The 20,193-nt window shown below is 43.0% G+C and overlaps 1 protein-coding gene across 1 annotated transcript; it reads right to left on the reverse strand.

Moving 5' to 3' along the window:
• Window position 1: 1 nt before the first annotated feature.
• LOC120433972 (uromodulin-like) lies at window positions 2-6,427 on the reverse strand. Its single transcript, XM_039601222.1, has 5 exons — window positions 6,398-6,427; window positions 1,589-1,695; window positions 1,234-1,479; window positions 990-1,152; window positions 2-648 (listed from the first exon to the last, which is right to left on the reverse strand). The coding sequence occupies exons 1-5, from the start codon at window positions 6,425-6,427 to the stop codon at window positions 556-558; spliced, it is 639 nt and encodes a 212-aa protein (XP_039457156.1). The 3' UTR covers window positions 2-555.
• Window positions 6,428-20,193: the final 13,766 nt, after the last annotated feature.

Consider the following 20,193-nt stretch of genomic DNA (forward strand, 5'->3'; position numbering starts at 1 on the left):
TCCCAGTCATACTGGGAGATGTAGTGATGACATGTCTGTGAAGTCCAGATGTTTCATAGAAATATTCATGTTGCCACACACTTGTTTTCCTTCTTGGATGCATCAGAAAGGGCGTCTGGCATAAATCACACATCCACATGATGGATGTTACTGTTAAATAAAAATATGGGCTGCAGAATCGTCATCTTTCCTCACAATACTTCCAGTATAACAGCTGCTTAATCCAGCTGTGGCAGTAATCCCAGCCTCAGAGTAGCCAGTTATGAGTTCATCCTTATAAACATCCAGGCTCTGGGTCAGGACGAGACCGAAGTCAGGGATTGGCAGCCTTATCCGTCAGCCAGTGTCACCTTGGAAACCACTTAAGAAGAAAACCAGACCACACTGTGACCCTCCTGCTCTTTTACATCCCTTTGGCTTCTTTCCAGTCAATCACCTCGTACTTCTTTCTCTCGTCTGTTGAAATGTCTTTGGAGGTCAATCTTCACCCTGATCCTGGACTGTCAGGCTGCAGAGGACCATCCAGGACGTTTGACTCATTGAGTGGCTCATTATCTAATTAGTCCAGGCCAAGCTGATGAAGGCTGGTGCTGCTCGTTTGTATTTGGAGCTTGCTGGTCTGCATCTGCGAGCAGCTCCTTTACAAGTCTGATAAAGACAGAGAGCGATAAAATCCAGACGTCACAATCCTTTCATTTTGTTATTTAAATATTTTTGTTTTTATCTTTTATTCAGTGTTTATAAACTTTACACATTTATACAAAGGGGATGAAACATGAATATTCATTTAAAGAATGAGCATGCCAAGGTCATGGTAGGTTGTTGAAAACTAAGAGTGGTCTGTCATGTGAACAGTTATTAAAACTACAACACCATGAAACTTTGACTGCATTCTTAGTTACTTTAAAGGTTAAATAAACTACACAAGCAATAGGGAATCACATTTTAAGGAGCAAAGCTTTCCGTGAGTGTGTGTGTGGTGTGTTTACCGGGATGCATTTGTTTCTCCTTTTGGGGCACAGGTGGATTTTGCAGTGCAGGTAGATTTCACCTGAGCTCCCAGTGAACTGAAACATATTGAAGGAGAAATAGTTGGAGGTTCCCCACCTGTTTTCCTTCACCTCCACAGTCTGGTCAGCGGGGTTAGCACAACTGCCAACAGGTAGGAAACAGTTTTGTGGGAAGTTGATCAGAATTATCAAAAATTATATTTATGAATAAATGTGGTCTCACCCATCGATAATCAGGTCATATCTGAGGCTCCCAGAGGACAACGCCAGGTCGGTGGCCCAGCAAGAGTCTGTTACCATGGCAACCATTTCTTCATCCAACCCATCAGCCTTCAGCTCCACCCAGATTCTCTGGTTCAGAGGAACTTCAGCAAAAGACTCCACAGTTTGTGTGCGACCTACATCAGTGTAGGCCTTCATGGTCAAAGTGTAATTACAAACGCTGGGTGTAGCATGCTGGATCACAGAACTGCAGAACAGACACACACATTCACACACACATTTTAGTTTTCTTTGAAACAAAAAACAACAACATTATTCGCATCTGAAAGTTATTCAAACAAACCCCAACCACAAACCTGTCTCTGATTCTGAAGTTGGCAGTTTCGATAGCTGGCTGAATGTCGACACAGGAGAAGTCGATGTAGACTTGGTCTCGGCGAGTGATGACATCAGAGGAGCTGTTCTGGTTCGTTATGGTAGATAATAGTGATGGGTAGATGAGGCCTCGTGAAGCGTTTCAGCACATTCCCCAAACTGTATTGATACTGTGTCGACACAGTGTTGCTGTTTTGCTCCATACTGACACCTGCTGGACCTTAAATATCATTGCAGGCAACTTACTTGAGACTCACAACAGACACTGATTCAATGACCTAGTTATACTTGTACACTAAGGTATTATACTTTCCATGGAATCATTTTATATCTTTTACATTTCAAATATTGTAGACATCTATAAAATATATTGTGAATGACACTAAGTGAAAATTAAAATGAAAGTATTGTGAATGTAATATTACCCATTTGACTCAGAGTTTATTATAAAATTCTATTGCAAAAACATTGGATAAACTTATTTTTCTGCAGAAAAATAAGTTTATCCAATGTTTTTGCATTCAGTCTATTGCGTTTTTTTTGACACAATTTCCCCAGCTTTGGAAAACTCACAGGCACAGATGAAGCTGGGGTACACAAAAACTGTAAAGCCAGGTGGAAAAAGTTCTGATAAGATGTCTTCCTATTCCCCCAGTACCTTAAAGGATCCTCTGATCTTGGAATGTTTCTCTCCGACACTCTCCACAATACTAAGGGGTTGGCAGTTCTTTATAATAAACTTCAGGACTGCCTGGTCCAGAACAGTCTTCCTAGATGCTTGATTTCAAAATAATAAAACACATATTAATTAAAAAAAAATGATGATAAAGCTGCTCAGTGTCAGTATAGGCCTACCTGTGTTCATTCTCGGTGTGTTTGTCTCCTCATTTTCATGTTTGGCTCTGTAATGCCTAAACATTGAGGAGGTGCTTTTGTTTGTGTAAGAAATGCAGAACAGATGCGACATTTAACCTGCATGAAAATGAAATAAATAATTTACACTTCAACTCACCTTGCTGTTTTTCCTATTCTGATAGATTACACTGAAACAAAGACAGACAAACTATTACCTTATTTGCAGTTAAAAGATCAAAATGATCCCACACAGCAGAAACATTTCTTTTTCTTTCGGGCTCCATTTTGTTATGGAGAGATGTGTTTTTTTGTTTTTAATCTTTGCGAGAGTAATTTCGTGTTTTTTTGTGGCGACTCATTCCGTTGACAGATGCGGATGCGGTACTTTTTAAACACAGTTTGGCGCGTTGGCAATGAGCGATACAGCAGCTGTATCGATCACGTGACTTTCTCTTAAAGCGACGCACGCACCGATACAGGCTTCGCTAGGTGAGCTTGATGCAAGCGTCGGTGTGTCAGTGTTGCAGGACCCATCACTAGTAGATAATATGGCTGTTGTTAGTCTGTAGGACCAATTAAAAAAAAAGAAATTCAATGCAATCACCAAACAACAGCATTGGACTGTGTTATGCATTAGGAATAAAAGGATACCACATGATTTGATGAAAATTAATATTAGCAACCTGTAGAGGGCTAAATTCAAAGACACCCGAAATTAGTCTCCAGATGTCTGAGGAAGAACATGGCAGCACGGAATCCACTAACATATAATGGTCCATAGGTGTTCATTTGGATTTAGTTCAGGTTAGCGTTAGATCCAGTCAGTGGTATCAATTCCTTCATCGTCCAGGAGTTGATACCCAATTGCAGTCAGGGATCCTTTGCCTAGTCTGCAGATTTTGTGGTTCCCTCTATGGGTATGCTTCAGCAGACCACCACTAACCCACCACCAAACTATTAATACCGAATGATGTTTCAGGCAGCATAACACTGAGGTTAATGGATGAAACCTGCTCTCATCTGTGTAAAGCATAGGGCGCCAAGACCTGCCAATTTTTGTATTCTATGTCAAATGGCAATCTTGGATTAAACACAGGGCTCATTAGAGGGAATCAGGCCCTAGGGCCAGCATCTTCTACTTTTCTTTTCTTTTCATACAAAACTGAGGATATTCTACTTGGGCACAAATACACTGCTCAAAGCTATTTAACCCTTTAAGACCTACCATAGGACCAAGTCCGCCTTATCTTTATATTTTTACATCCTGTAGTGCCATTTTTGGGAGCATTTCAAGTTGCTATACATCAATACAACCATTATACCCCAAATTGTAATAATATGTATGCATTAAGTGCATAGTAACTACATAAATTGCAATAAAGTGTAATAAACTGCAAAAAAAATTTAAATTGTTTTTGTATTTTTACATATATTTCTATTTAAAGAAATTTAAGAGGTTCATCCCTCAAAAGTGTAAATACAAAAAAGTTGCAAAAAATAGTTTACAACAAGAGGAAATTTATTTTGAGTGTCTTCATAGTTTTGTTTTTGAGATACACCAATTTTTATATACTACAGGAAAAACGCATAATGCAAATTTGCCAAAAAACAGCATATGCATCAAAATCAACTATTTCCAACAGTGTAATTTGAGTTCTAAGAATCCCAGAAACTATACAGAAAACCATAAAGTCAAACATGACTTTTAAAAACACCAGTGTAGGCTTAAAAGGCCCTGAAGGTAAAAAACTAAATTTTCAGCGAAAATGACATCACTTCCGGTTTCGGGCAGGTAATGTCGGACATGCCATAGTTCGCACTGACGTCTATTCCAACATAGGAAGTGTTACGAACAGCTGATCGGATCTGCAAAGCGTGTCAAAAGTTATTTGTGGACAGAAACTCCTCCGGTTCCATATGCAAAAAAAATAATTGCACTAGCTTATGTGGGTGCGGTTCTACAGGGATTTAAAAATAGTTACGCAAAATGGGGCGTGCCCGCTCCGACCAGTCTTAAAGGGTAAAAGGAATACAGCAGTGTATGCTGGAAACATGGAGTCTAACCACATATACTAGACGGCAGTACATTGGTCTCCAGTAACACTGTGTCTTCTTTCATCTGCACAGATTCACTAAAATCAGAAACATCCTGTCTCAGAGTAATGCTCAAAGACTAGTTTGTGCATTTGTTACTTCTAACCTGGAATATTGAAATTTTTTATCAGGTTTTGAAAAAAGCTCCTTGAAAAACTGTCATTTGATCTAAACACTTCTTCAAGTGCACTAACAAAAGCGAATTTTGTTTCTCCCGTATTATTTTCTCTTCATCTCATTTCTTCCGTCTATAAAATCCACAATTTAATTTAGAATTTAATTTAAAATCATTCTTATATACAAAGACCCAAGTGACCAGACACCGGCATATCTTTTCATGGTACTAAAATACTGTTGCGGTGCAGGCTAATTTTACCTTACCTTCTGTCTTTTCTTCACCATACAAAAAAAGCACCTGTATGTTACTGCTACCTTGAATTGATGCTCTATAAACTAAAATTAACTTCAACTGAAGTGAATTCATTTGTAATCTAATTAGTTTGAATGCTTGAAAAGCATTCACAGTATTGTTCTTCTAATCTTTATTAGTGTGAATGCTTGAAAAGCAGTATTGTTCTTCTGTTTCTGTATTATCATCATTATTATTATTATTTCGTATTCCGTACGTTTTTTGGACTGTATCAAAACCGTTCAACTGAGAAAAACCATTCAAACATCATTAGATTCCTCTTCTTTTGGACATGTGTGCTTGTATTTTTCTCATTTTTAACATTTATAGTTTTTAAATTATTCAACTTTATTCAACAAAAATTTCCCATGTATTTCAATGGGAGACTTCAAATTTTCATTAAATTTCCTCATTTTTCAACTCTAACTACTTCCACATACATTGACATAGAGCCACCATTCAAACTTTAAAACGAAGACAAGACATTCAACTATTCAACTTGTATTTATCTTTTCAATATCTATTATACTTTTTCTTCAGTTCCAGTTTAAGTTTCCTGATGTTTTTTCACCCGTTTTAGAGTTTATAATGGGTGTGTATGGGACAGAATGTTGGGGCTAGAGAGAGACAGCTCAACTGCTAGAGTGAGAGGAGAGTGGGAATTAATCCTAAAATCTTTTCTTAAAACTGCTGTTGTGTCTGCAGCGCTTGCTCTACCGGTCTGATTTTACCCTCAAAACGTAGCCATCGCTGTCCTCTTTCACCCAATGTATTTATTATTGTAGTAGGTGTTATGGTTCTTTCATAAATGTCACCAATGTGCAGCCTCCTCCCTCCAACTCCTCCATAGACTCCAATGTTAAAATGGCTCAGAAGGTTCGTTTGAAAACCAGAAGTACAGGCTGTCTTTACACTGTCACCACGTCCATATAATAAGCTCCACAGGCATGAAAACTGAGAATTTGGTAGACTGGACATGGCTGGCACTCACGGTGAAAGAATTTTGTCAATAGGACCTGTACTTTTCATTTGGGAGCGATTTGTTTTGGGCTGACTTTTCTGTTCATTTTAAGCAGCAAAAGTGAGGTGCATGTCTGTGTGTGTGTGTGTATGGAGCCATTGGGTGCAGTCACTATAGCAACCAGGCTCACACCTGCCTGCCTAACGAGCTCTCTCTCACTGTGCCAAGATTCATCTTAAACACTTCGCTTTCAACAGCTGCTGTGTCCACAGTGTTTGCTCTACAGCCATCATTTTACCCTCAAAACGTAGCCATTGTGGCGGACCACCAGATGGCTCCACTCACACCCAAGTTGAAGGGAAGAGCTGGGTGGAGATTTTGGCGCTTACTGTATCTTAAGTTCTGAGAGACAGTGTGTGAATAAAACAGTTGGAGTGAGACACACGGACCTCTCGTGTCGTTATTTCTTACCTCCACATTGGTGACCCCGGTAGCGCACATGCTAAGGCTCGACGACGAAGCCAGCTCCGGCCTGGAAGCATCGGCTGCCGCCGTTTGCACCTCCGCCGATGGCTGCGTTTGCTGTGGCGCTTAAATTGCCGGATTTTTGGCTTCACGATCCCCTTCATGGTTCGTGCACGTAGAAGCTCAGTTTGCTCTTCGTGGAGTTTCAGCCGACGATACTAAATACCACCATGTGGTGGCTTCTCTTGACCCGCTGTCAACCCGCCGCGTGATGACTCTCCTCCGGGACCCTCCAGCCCAAGGCAAGTACACCGCTCTCAAGGCGCTGCTGCTGCGGCGTTACTCCCTCTCTGATGCTGAGCGAGCCGAGAAACTCCTTTCCCTCGCGGGCCTGGGCGGCGGCACCGCCCTCGAGCTCATGGAAAGCATGCTGTCCTTGCTGGGCGCGGATGATGGAGGATTTCTCTTCACCCACCTCTTTCTCCGACAGTTGCGGCTCCAGTGCGCGCTGGCCTTGCCAACTCCCGCTATTGGCCACGAAGGATTACCGCTCTCTGGCGGAAGAGGCAGATCGCATCCTCCTTGCTACCAGGAGTTTCGGCGTCCAGGCGGTTGTTCAGGACTCACCAGCGTTTCCCCTGCCTCCTCACCGATGCTCCAGGGACCCTCCGACTCGTCCCACGGTGGCCGGAATCGCTGCAGCGGCAGCGCCGCGCGAAAAAGGGCTTTGCTTTTATCACCAGCGTTTTGGAGCGAAGGCCCGGCGCTGTCTCCGCGCCTTGCAGTTTCCAAACCCAGGGAAACGGGCATGTCAGCGCTTCGGTAGCAGCCGCGACCGCTGGCAACAAGGAAAGGCTGCTTTTCTTAGAGGACTCACGCTCGGGGCGTTTCCTGGTGGACTCGGCTCACAGAAGAGCCTTCTTCCCCGGCTGGCTCGGACAGGCTAGCTGAGGGCTGCGGGCCATTGCTAACAGCGGCTAATGGCTCTCCCATCAAAACCTTCGTGAAAGGTTGGTGACTGTTTGCTTTCATGACCGTGACTTTCAGTGGAACTTTGTTGTTGCTGCTAGCTCTGTGCCTATAATAGGCGCTGATTTTCTTTGTGCTCACGGACTGCTGGTTGATGTTGCTAACAGACGTTTAATTGATGCTGTGTCATTTTCCTCATTACCCTGTTTTACTCGGGGTGCTCAGCCCGTGGTGCATGCTAACTCAGTGGATTCGGGTGACGTTTTCAATGTTTGCTTTCTGAGTTTCCCTCACTCACTGTCCCCACTTTCTCGAGCACTGTGACGAAGCATGGGGTGGAGCATTACATAACTACAGTAGGGCCCCCGGTTTTCGCGCGCGCGCGTCGCCTCGACCCTGCTAAACTGGCTGTCGCTCGGGAAGAATTTGCCACCATGGAGCGCCTGGGCATCGTGCAGCGTTCGAATAGTGCCTGGGCTTCTCCGTTACACATGGTGCCTAAATCTGATGGTCGGTGGCGACCTTGTGGGGATTTCCGCCGCCTTAATAACGTCACAGAGAACGACCGTTATCCCATTCCCCACATCCAAGATTTTTCCGCCCATCTTGCGGGGACCTCGGTTTTTCGAAGATCGATTTGGTACGGGGATATCATCAGGTTCCCGTGCGGCGGAGGAGGACGTCCCAAAACCGCCGTTATTACACCTTTCGGCCTTTTCGAGTTCCTGCGCATGCCGTTTGGCCTGAAAGGTGCCGCCGCCCAAACCTTCCAGCGGTTGATGGACTCTGTCTTGCGCGGGCTGCCCTTTGTTTTGTATATCTTGATGATATCCTGGTGGCCAGCAGCTCGAAGGAGCAGCACCTGTTCCATCTGCATCAGGTTTTTCAGCGTTTGACGGAGCATGGACTGATTATTAATCCGTCTAAATGCCAGTTTGGGTTGCCCGTTCTCGATTTTCTTGGGCACCGCATTTCCGCTGAGGGCGCGGTTCCGTTGCCTGACAAAGTCCGAGCTGTTTCAGAATTTCCGCGTCCTGCAAACGTTAAAGCAATGCAGGAATTTTTGGGGATGGTGAATTTTTACAATCGTTTTCTCCCCAGGGCGGCACATCTGCTGAAGCCCCTTTACGGGGCGTTAAAAGGTAAGAAGGCTAATGACGCCGTCGACTGGTGTCCAGAAAGCATCCAAGCGTTTTCTGATGCTAAGTCAGCGTTAGCTAATGCTGCCCTTCTGGCCCACCCGTCCCCCTCAGCGCCGATTGCGTTGACCACCGATGCGTCGGACATAGCGGTGGGTGCGGTGCTGGAACAGCGACTCTCGGGTGTCTGGCAACCGCTCGCCTTTTTCAGCCGTACGCTGCGTGACAGCGAACGCAATTACAGCGTTTTTGACAGGGAGCTACTCGCGCTCCACCTGGCGACTCGCCATTTCCGTTTTTTTCTCGAGGGTCGTCACTTTACCGCATACGTGGACCACAAACCCTTGACGTTTGCCATGTCCAAGGTTTCTGATCCATGGAGTGCACGCCAGCAGCGCCAGTTGGCAGCCATTTCTGAGTTCACAACAGACATTCGCACGTGGCTGGTAAATCCAATCATGTGGCTGACTGTTTGTCCCGTGCGCTGGTTTCTCCTGTCTTTCTCGGCATAGACTACTCCGCCATGGCTGCCGATCAGAGCGGTGACCCGGACATCCTCGAGCTTAAATCCACCCAGACGGGCCTCATACTGGAGGACAGACCCATGCAGGACGGTGGTCCTTTCCTGGTCTGTGACGTTTCCACCGCCGCCCTCGCCCAGTGGTTCCCGCTTCCTGGCGTCGTCGGGTTTTTGACTCGGTACATGCTCTCTCTCATCCGGGGTCCGGGCCTCTGTTAAACTGGTCAGCTCTAAATTTGTTTGGCCAGGCCTTCGCAAATCAGTTAAGGAATGGGCGTCAGCGTGCATTCCCTGCCAGCGTCGAAGGTTCATAAACACATCAAGGCGCCTCTGGAGCAGTTCTTTATACCCGGCAAACGTTTCGATCATGTGCATGTCGATCTGGTGGGTCCTCTGCCGCCGTCACAAGGTTTTACGCACCTTTTGACAGTTGTTGACCGGACCACCAGGTGGCCGGAGGCAGTCCCCCTGGCATCCACTACTGCAGCAGTGGTGGCCAGGGCATTTTGTCAACCTGGGTCTCGCGTTTCGCCCGCCCGCGGACATTACGTCAGACAGAGGCCCCAGTTCATTTCCGAGCTTTGGTCGGCCATGGCTGATGGACTGGGGCTAAAGTCCACCGCACAACCGCATACAACCCGCAAGCTAATGGGATGTGTGAACGGTTCCACCGGTCGCTTAAGGCTGCTTTTCGTGCCTCCTTACAAGATGGCAATTGGGTTGACCGCCTCCCGTGGGTTTTGCTTGGGCTGCGCTGTGCGGTTAAGGAGGATCTCGGCGCTTCCCCAGCTGAGCTCGTGTTTGGTCAGCCCCTCCGCGTGCCTGGAGAATTCTTGCCTGAGAACCCTCCCCTGCTTCGATCCATCAGTGCTATCGCTCAACCCACTTTTGCGCTTCGCTTGGGTTCCTGGTCCTGTGCACCATTGCGTGCCTGACACTTTTGTTCCAAAGACTTTAGAGACTGCTAAGTTTGTTTTTGTCAGGCACGATGCCCACAAGACACCGCTATGCGCCGCTGTATGACGGCCCATTCAGGGTTATCGAACCGGCCAGAAACATTTTGTTTTGGATTTTGGGGGTCGAAGGGAGACTGTGTGTGTTGACAGACTTAAGCCTGCACATGTTCTTCTGGACAGTAATGTAGTGCCGCCCAGGCCCCTCGCCGTGGCCGCCCTCCTTCAATGGGGTTGACAGACTCTGGTTTCCCCATAGGACTACCCCCCGACCACCAACGTTTGAGCCTCCTTCTGCCTTTCCTGCTCGCCTTCACCAGCCTCGTTCACAGGATGGACCTTCTTCTGCCTGTTCTCTCCCTCCCAGGTTCAGTCGTGCGGGTCGTTTGCTTAGGCCCAGGGTCCTGGACTGAATAGAGACCTGACTGTGTGTTCAAGGGGGGGTATGTGTGGCGGACCACCAGATGGCTCCACTCACACCCAAGTTGAAGGGAAGAGCTGGGTGGAGATTTTGGCGCTTACTGTATCTTAAGTTCTGAGAGACAGTGTGTGAATAAAACAGTTGGAGTGAGACACACGGACCTCTCGTGTCGTTATTTCTTACCTCCACACCATCGTTGTTCTCTTTCCAACAGCATGTCTTTAAAAGTTCAGAGATGTAAACCTTTAAAACTGTGTGGATCCAAGTGGAGGGATCACATTTTAGTCATTCAGTGATTCAAAGAATATGAACTTTTAATATTCATTCAGATGTTTTCTGACTCTAAATTGTCTTTCCTCATTTCTTATGTTTTTCTAATTTACAATTAAAACATTTTCAGCTATTTTCCAACTTCTTCTTCTGTGTGAACTTCAACAGAATGATTTGGTATATTTCAGCTCATTCAACATTTTTTCATCAAATATTTTACACACATGCAGACAGACAAAATAATACACCAACGCGTACTAAAAGAGAGCCAGACACAAACAGATAGAAAGACACTCACACAGCAGATATTCTAGATTTGTCTTTATCAGATTGGTAGTTCAGATCTGGGTAGTTGGAGTCAGTTGATGACATTAGGAATAATTGTTTCTCACTGGATTATCAGAGTTGAAATGATTTACCTGTAGTGGATTTTCCCACAGTTCAACTAATCTAACCTCATTTAATGTCTCTGTTTATAGTCTGTATAGTTTATCTCCCCACTAAGAAGCTCAAGTTCAAAAAAGCGCCCCTCTGACAGCCAAACCCATCTGTTCTCTGATTGGATTGTTACATTTGTGATTGACATGACATTGACCAATCAGATGAAAGGAAGAAAAATAGGGTCAAAATTCGTACTTGTAACTTGCAGAGTTTCATACGGGTTTTTTTTTTTGGCTAAGTCCACACACAAATTCTTTTTACACATACAAATCTTTTTTATAGACACACAAATTCTTTTCACGCATACAAATCTTTTTTGCACACACACACAAATTCTTTTCACTCATACAAATCTTTTTTACACACACACACACACACAAATTCTTTTTACACACACACAAATTCTTTTTACGCATACAAATCCTGATTTACAAGTACAAAACTGATTTACAAGTACAAAATATTTATGACCACAATTTGATCCCATAGGTTAGATGCCAGTTCACCTCTTTCTGTGTATGTCACTTATTTGCTGATAGTCACTGACACACAAAGTACCTATTTGTACAGTGATGACTCTTGTGTATTTTTCTCTCTCTATCTCAAACACACAGACCAACACACAGACACGTTCATGCTCACAGATGTCATTTTAGCTTGCTGTTCAAAGTGATGCTCAAATTTCCAAGCACCCCCTGAACGCCTCATCTGTTTTTAACCCATCACTAGCCAACTTTCTCATTCCGCTTTGCTCTCTGCTGTGGTAAGTACAAAACACTGAGTGCTACACTGTATTTTTTTTGTGATGGTAAAAATACATTTTTGACATTTAAACTCACATGGCAAGTGCTTTTTTTTTTTTTTTTTTTTTTTTTAACCTGTCCCGTTTGGTTCTTTTGCCATCAGAATTATTGTCTAAAGGCGAAGAAAGATGCCCAACGGATTTACTTTACCAAATTGACCATCCCAGCCTTGCCGTAATGGTCCATTTGATTCACCTTTATTGTTTATTTTATTTTCACTTGCTGAATACGGGACAGACTTAACTGGGGAAAGTAAGGGAGAAAGAAAGGGAAAGAAAAAAAGCGGGGAAGAGGGACGGGGAAAAGGGCAAAAACCAAAACCAACAGAATAAGCAGACAAAAAATACATATATCGATCATCTGGATCACCTGTTGAGAAAGAAAGAGAAAGCAAGCAGAAGAAAACGAGAGTAATAAACAACATCACAATGATCTATGGGAATATGACAGTAAATACTAAATGTTAGACATTATTGTGCAGCACATAAGATCGACAGCGCACAGTGTGCTTTGAGGTAAGAGCCAAAAAGGGTGTAGTTTGTGTGTGATCACCTGTGTGTACACCTGTGAGCATGAATGCGCTTGTTTTTAAAAGGTTCCTTCATGTAATGATCTGCTAGAGGGTGTGGGGGGCCACTGCCCAGTCCTCCAGGGCATGACGCAGGTATGGAGGAGATCAAAACTCTAGACATCCAGAGGCCCCCATGGCAAGTGCTTTTAAAGTTCAGAGTTCAAAGAATAAAGAAAGAGATAAAAAGAACGAACTTTGCTATTATTTATAAAGATTTATGAAATTTTACTATTAGCAACAATGCTAACGCTAGCCTTAGCAGTTGTTAACTGTCTAGAAGAGTATTTCTGTGCTATTAATCTGATAGTTATTGGCAGTCAGTGAGACAAAAGTAACAAATGAGCTTTGTTATTGCCACTGTGGCTCAGTTTTAACAGTAAGAGGGCTAGCGCTAGCAGCAATGCTAACACTACCCTTAGCAGTTGTTAACTGTCTAGAAGAGTATTTGTGTGCTATTCATGTGATAGTTATTGGCAGTCAGTGAGACAAAAGTAACACATGAGCTTTGTTATTGCCAGTGTGGCTCAGTTTTAACAGCTAACGCTAGCTGCAGTGTTAACTCTAGCAGGAATGCTAAGGCTAGCAGAAGTCTAATGCTAAGGCTAGCAGAAGTCTAATGCTAGCCTTCCATAACGGGAAATCCTTCAGTTAATTTTTGGAATGATAAAATGGCTGCTGTGTCAGTTGGTGTGCTACATTACTCTATCATTAACCTGCTGACTGTAAGTTCAGTGTATCATGGCGAGTGAGCTTTGTATTTCTGTTAGTCTGATAATATTGTACAGACAACTAACATATTATTTCTCTTACACTTTCAGGAACCTGACTGACATCAGTGCTTTGCCTGGTAGGTGTGCACACACTTTAAGAGAAGTCGACCAAAATAAAAACATAATCTGACTAATGCAAACAGTAAAGTGAGGGTTCAAACTGTGTTAGGCCCCTTAAACACAATTTTATAATAAATACACAATTGTGCAGCTTAATACTTGGGCTAAAAATTTTTTGTACATGTTTGTAGTCAGACTGCATGTATTTAATGATTAATTTAATCATGAACAATGAGTAATTAAAATGATCAAGAAATGATTTCAATCTAATTTAAAAAATGTTATTGTTGTATCTAATTAAATTTATATTCAACCCGCTGAATTCTAAGTTTGTGTTGACAATCTCATAATTTATTCTTTTAAAAAATACACAATTGTTCAACTTTTTGCACATGGTAGCCAAGAACAGTTTAGCTTGAATATTTGTTTCAGTAGTTACAGTTGCTGTAAACACATTTGGTTTATACAATTGGCATGTGATATTATTTTAGTCCAATTAATGTATTTTCTTCATATTTTTTTTCAGAAGAAGAACAAGGACCAGATCTCCAGTCTTCTCTCTCACATCCCAACCCCCCCCACCATCCCCTCTATTCTCTGTCCTGCTCCACCTGCTGTCTCTGCCTTCTTTCCATCTGTATTTCACGCTGTGGTTTGTTGCTCAGTTGCCAAACCAAAACTCTTATTACGGTTTGATGAGAATTTCCAAGCCGTGTCTCTCCTGCTCTGTCTGTTCTCTCTGCTAAATTTTCTCTCTACGTGTTTTTCACTCTTGGCTTGCTGCTGAAAGTGCCGGGCCATTAAAGCAATAAGGAGTGCATATTTTGCTTCAACCTGAGAACAAACTGAACAAACAAAGAAAACTCTAATTCACGGTTTGATTGTGATTTCCAAGCCATGTCTCTCCTGCTCTGTCTGTTCTCTCTTCTAAATTTTCTCTCTACCTGTTTTTCATTCTGGGCTTGCTGCTAAGTTATGCCAAGCTAATAAAAAGAGTGCATTATATTCTCTTGACTGAAGAACAAACTGTCAAACAAAGACAACTGTTTTAGAAAAATAAAAATGGAAATATAAAGACAAAAACATCTCCTGGTATGTGTGAACATATAGAAACACTTTCAGGTGTGGAAAAATGCCAAAGAAGCAGAAAAAGTCACAAGCTGCAAAACAACGCTGGAAGAAGTTCCATGAGATTCACAAAGTACCAATATGTGAACAAGCTCAGTGTGATTTTCCTAAGAGCTCTGCAGAAGACAGTGTGTCTGCAAAGACCAATGCTGACAGTGTTAAACAGGCAGGTCAACATGTTCCTGCAAGTGTACAACAGGTATCCTATGCAGATGCTGTAAAGAGTGGACTGCAGCATGAATTTAATGAACAACATGTGTCAAGTGCCCCACAGGTGGGTTATGCTGATATTGTGAAAAGAGGCCATCACAGTGATGTGGCAGGTCCATCTCATGCAGAAAGAGTGAACATTGAAAACCAGCCCTCTGTAACACATGTCTGTGCATCTCACAGCCAGGCACATCCTAAATATGGAGACTCTAGAAACAGTCAGTGCACATGTAACTCACTCACATTTCTTGCTTTTCTTCATGAGAATGAAAACATGACTACAGCTGATCTTAATCTGGTCTTGGATAAAGGTGATGTGATGTACAAAGAGGCCAAGAAAAGATTTCCTAAAAATATTCATTTGGCAACCGATGAGCTGCCAGACAAAGTTGATGCTCGCAGGTCTATGGATCATGTCGATATGACACAGCCTTCCCGGTATGGGACATTTGAAGAACCTCCAGAGGAGGCAGTAGACACCTTTCTCAGCTTAGAAGCAGGACTGAGCTGCCTGTTGTCAGATGTGCAGTATGCCTTACTGATTATGAGTGGATTGTGTATCGCAGTGTTCAGATCCACATCAGGCAAATATGGGTTCTTTGATCCACACCCCAGAACACCCAGTGGTCTTCCTCTACCACTACTGTCACGTAATCGTGATACAGCAGTGATGCTGAAATTCACACTTCTCAGTGACATGATTAAGAGGCTCCAAGATTCTTATGAAATGATGGATATCACCCTCTTGTAACTATGAGCTGAAGCCTGTGCAGTTCTACAGTATGAGCACAGTCAACCTGAGTGATACTATCACAGACACAGTCTGCAGACCAACAGCTGCCACTGCTGTGGCACCTACTCACTCTGATACAACTGTTGATAAGGCAAACTCCTCTACTCCAAGGAGAAACACAACCACTGATCTGACTGAGAACATCTTTTGTCAAATGTCCATTTGTGCACCACTGGTGAAACAAAAAGAAGTCCACATGACTCAGTTCACATCATATGAAAATCAGAATGAACCTCCTAATATACCAACTGAAGAACTATGCAGTGAATTAAGTTTCCTTCCATCAAGGGATGCTTTTCATGTCAATCAAATGCTGCAATGAAAAATGTTGCTGCCTGTGATCTTTCTGATATAGTTTTACAAAAACTGAAAAAGGTTAATAAACAACAAAGGCACAAAATGAAGAGAAGATTAATGGCATCAGAGAAACCCAGAAATCAGAGGAAAGAAAACCAAAAAAGGAAAGAACGACAAAGTATGCTTCAAATAAAGATTACAAAGAAAAGAAAAAGTCTTGCACAAGCGAGGCATATAAAAACAATCCTGAAGTTAGACAAAAACATCAACAGTATATCAAAAGATGTTACCATGAGAATGCTGAATTCAGACAGAAACAATAACAGTATGTTAAAAGACGTTACTGTGAGAATGCTAAAGTTAGACAAAAACAATATATTAAGAGACGTTACTATGAGAATACTGATTTCAGAGAGGAGAAGAAAAGCTACATCACTAAAAGGTATCGAGAAAACCCAGAATTCAGAGAGAGAAAGAGATCTTGAGTTACTCAGCGGTATGCAAATGAAAACACCTTCAGAGTAAGACACAGACAACTGATGAAACAACTAATGCGAGACAGGTATCAAAGTAATCTTGCATTCAGGATTATGCACAACATGAGATGTGCAATGAAAATAAAAAGGAAATACAGATGGGTGAACAGACAAACCCAAGAGAGTGACAACAGTTTGCTCAAAGAGGCCATATCTGTGTTCAAATCACAAATCAAAGCTGGACCATCATACCCATGTACTGTCTGTTTCAAGGCTTCATTTCCAAACCAAGTACGACCCTGCACAAGGTCAAATTATGTCAAAAACCCACATGTGGTTGCAACATGTTTGACAGGAAAGTTTGTTCATGTTTGTGATGAAAACTGCAGAAATAAGCAGTGCAATGTGCCTGATGAGAGAAAGAAAGAGTGGATTTGTCACACCTGCCACACTCATCTTAAAAATGGATCCATGCCAGCACTTGCTGTTGCCAATAAACTGGATCTTGCTGATATTCCACCTGAACTGTCTGATCTCAACATACTGGAGAGACATCTCATAGCCAAGTGCATACCATTTGCCAAGATCATTCCTCTTCCCAAAGGCAGACAAAGAGCAATTAGAGGGAATGTGGTCTGTGTCCCATCAGAGGTACAGGAAACTGTTGAAGCATTGCCTCGATTGAGAATTAATTCTCAGGTGATGAGAGTAAAACTGAAGAGACGCTTGTCTTACAAAGGTCATCAGCTGTTTCAGACTGTAAGCTGGTCTAAACTTGTGCAAGCACTGCATAAACTCAAGCAGATTCATCCACAGTATAAGGATGTGAGCATCAGAGATGATGCTGAGCTATGTGATCCAACACTTCATGATGAAGATGAGGAGGATGATGATAATGAAAACATGAATGAGAACGATTATGATGAGGCTGATTTAATGGAAATTGACAGCTATGAGAAAAATGCACTGAGTGAAGCACAAAATAAAAATGAACAGGATATTGACATGTTACCCTGTGATGGTGAACAACCACGTGAACAGATGAGAGATGATTCAGAGCAAGAAGATGGACTGACTAATGGTGGTTTTGCACTCGAGTCCTGTTTGCAGCCCCCTGATGTGGCTGAGGAGATATTATGTTTCAGTGAAGGAATCTACTCTGTTGCTCCTGCAGAGAGAAACAATCCAATAAGTTTTTCAAAAACACCTAAACTGGAGGCCATGGCCTTCCTGTGCAGTTTCCTACAGGCCAAAACACACTTGATGAAAGAAGGCTGATCAAAGTATCCCCCAGTGGGTATTTCAAATCAAGACTTTTCTGCACTGATGACCGTTTTGCCAAAGACACAAACTATTTGTTCTTTGCACAGTTTGTGACTGAAATACACTTGGCTACTTCCAGCATGACAATACAGTTAAGGAAGGCAAAGCCTTTGACCAGAGATGGGAGAAAAATAACCTCAGGCATGTTACAAGATAAACATGAGGTGGAGAAACTGGTGCGAAATAAAGACGCAGTAAGATTCATGCAGCCTCTGAGAGGAACCCCAGCCTATTGGGAGAAAACAACAAGAGATCTTTTTGCCATGATCAGACAGTTGGGAACTCCCACATTCTTTTGCACATTTTCAGCTGCTGAAATGCGCTGGCCTGAAGTGATTGAAGCAATAACAAGGCAGCAAGGTGAACAAGTCAGTTTTGAGGGACTCGACTGGTCAGCAAAATGTGACATCCTGAGGAGCAATCCTGTCACAACAATGCGCATGTTTGACAAGAGAGTTGAAGCATTATTCAGAGATTTACTCTTATCTCCTGCAGAGCCACTTGGCAAAGTCATTGACTACTTTTACAGAGTTGAGTTTCAGCACAGAGGAAGCCCACACATACACTGTCTCCTGTGGGTAGAAGGTGCTCCTGTGTTTGAGGAGGATGATGAGCAAACTGTTGTTGATTTTATAAACAAATACATCACAGCTCATCTGCCTGATCCACATAAACAACCTGAACTGTACAAGAAAGTAACAGAAGTGCAAAAACACAGTGAGAACCACACAAAGACGTGCTTTAGGAGTTTAAGCTTCGGGTGCCGTTTTGGTTTTCCCAAACCACCCTGCAATGAGACAATGATCACAAGACCCAGTGAGGATGATGAACTGGAAGTAGAAACAGCAAAGAACAAGCTCAGACCACTAAACCAGCTGCTGAATGAACCTGAAACTGCTTCCATGAGTTTAGAGCAGCTCTTGGCAAGATGCAAGTTGACACATGCAGAATATGAGCGATACCTGAATAAAATGAACACGAGGAGTACGATCATACTAAAGCGTGATCCAAAAGACTCTTGGATAAACGGCTATAATCCACATCTGCTTGAAGCCTGGAACAGTAATATTGACATAAGCTTTGTTCTAGATGCTTTCGGCGCTGCAAACTATTTAACGAAATATATATCAAAAAAAGAGGGCGGGCTATCTGAGTACCTGAAAACTGCCATTGAGAACTCCCATAAGGACAGTGTAAATGAGTGCGATGAAATGAGAGCCGTCATGCAGGCATATTCAAAGAAGCGAGAGATCAGTGCACAGGAGTGTGTTGCTCGTGCATGTGGTCTTCACATGAAGCAATGTTCACGTGCTGTAATATTCATACCAACTGATGATAATCCAGCGAAAATGAGTCATCCCCTGTCAGTTCTGGACAACACAACACCTGAGTCTTCCAATGTTTGGATGACATCTTTGAATGACAAATACAAAGCCAGACCTGAAACACCAGAGTATGAGGAGATGTGCATGGCAGACTTTGCTGCTACTTACAGGATTGTGTATGGCCAACAGACAAAAGGTAAAGATGTTTTGCCCCTTCTCAATGAGATGGGATTTGTGCAAAGGCACAAAAACGATAAGCCTGCTATCATCAGATTTCACCGCTGCTCACAAGAAAAACATCCAGAGCAATATTACGGAAGACTGCTTAAACTGTACCTTCCTCATCATTCAGACCACGAACTGAAAACACCATCCTTGCCAACCTATCAGGCTTTCTATGGTGCTGGCTGTGTACAGCTACCAGGTACTGACCGTCTTGAGTACGTGCAACACATTGTCAAAAGAAACAGAGAGAAATATGAGAAAAACAGTGAGGAGATCGAGAGCGCTGTTGAGGAATATGAGCAGAACAGAGGTATGACTGACGAATGGTGTAATCTGGCACCTGAATCAGATCTCGTAAGGTTGCGACTTTTTGAACAAGAAAGAGAGCGAGACAATGAAAATGAACAGGAAGATGTGCCCGACTACAGCCGTCAGGCTGATTCTTCAACAGAATTCAGAGCCATCAGGGAACCCCCTGCTATTGATCCCACATTGTTACATCAGATGTTTCAGAATCTGAATAAGAAGCAAGCCTGCATATTTTTTGCAGTTAGAGACTGGTGCATTAAAAGAGTCTGTGCTCTAAATCCAGAGCAGTTTTTCTTTTATATTAATGGTGGTGCTGGAACAGGAAAATCACATCTTATCAAATGCATCTACTCAGAAGCATCTAAGATACTGAGCAAAGTGCCCAGATATGCAGACGACGTTGACATATCAAAACCCACTGTCCTGTTAACTGCTTTCACTGGGACTGCAGCATTTAACATTTCTGGAACAACACTGCATTCTCTTCTCAAGCTCCCTAGAAGCTTAAAACCTCCCATTCAGGGACTTGGCAATCGGCTGGATGAAGTCAGATCAGAACTTTTGAATGCTGAAATAATCGTCATTGACGAAGTGTCTATGGTGTCAAGACATCTCTTTGCATATGTAGATGCAAGACTCAAACAGATCAAAGGGACTCGGAGACCCTTTGGAGGCATGTCAGTCATTGCTGTCGGAGACTTCTATCAGCTACCCCCAGTGCGACAGTCTAAACCTCTCTGTGTGCACGACCCGTCCGAGATCGACCTGTGGCGGGAGCATTTTCAGATGATCACTCTGA

This window comes from Oreochromis aureus, linkage group 3 (assembly GCF_013358895.1).
Source record: "Oreochromis aureus strain Israel breed Guangdong linkage group 3, ZZ_aureus, whole genome shotgun sequence".
NCBI lineage: Eukaryota > Metazoa > Chordata > Actinopteri > Cichliformes > Cichlidae > Oreochromis > Oreochromis aureus.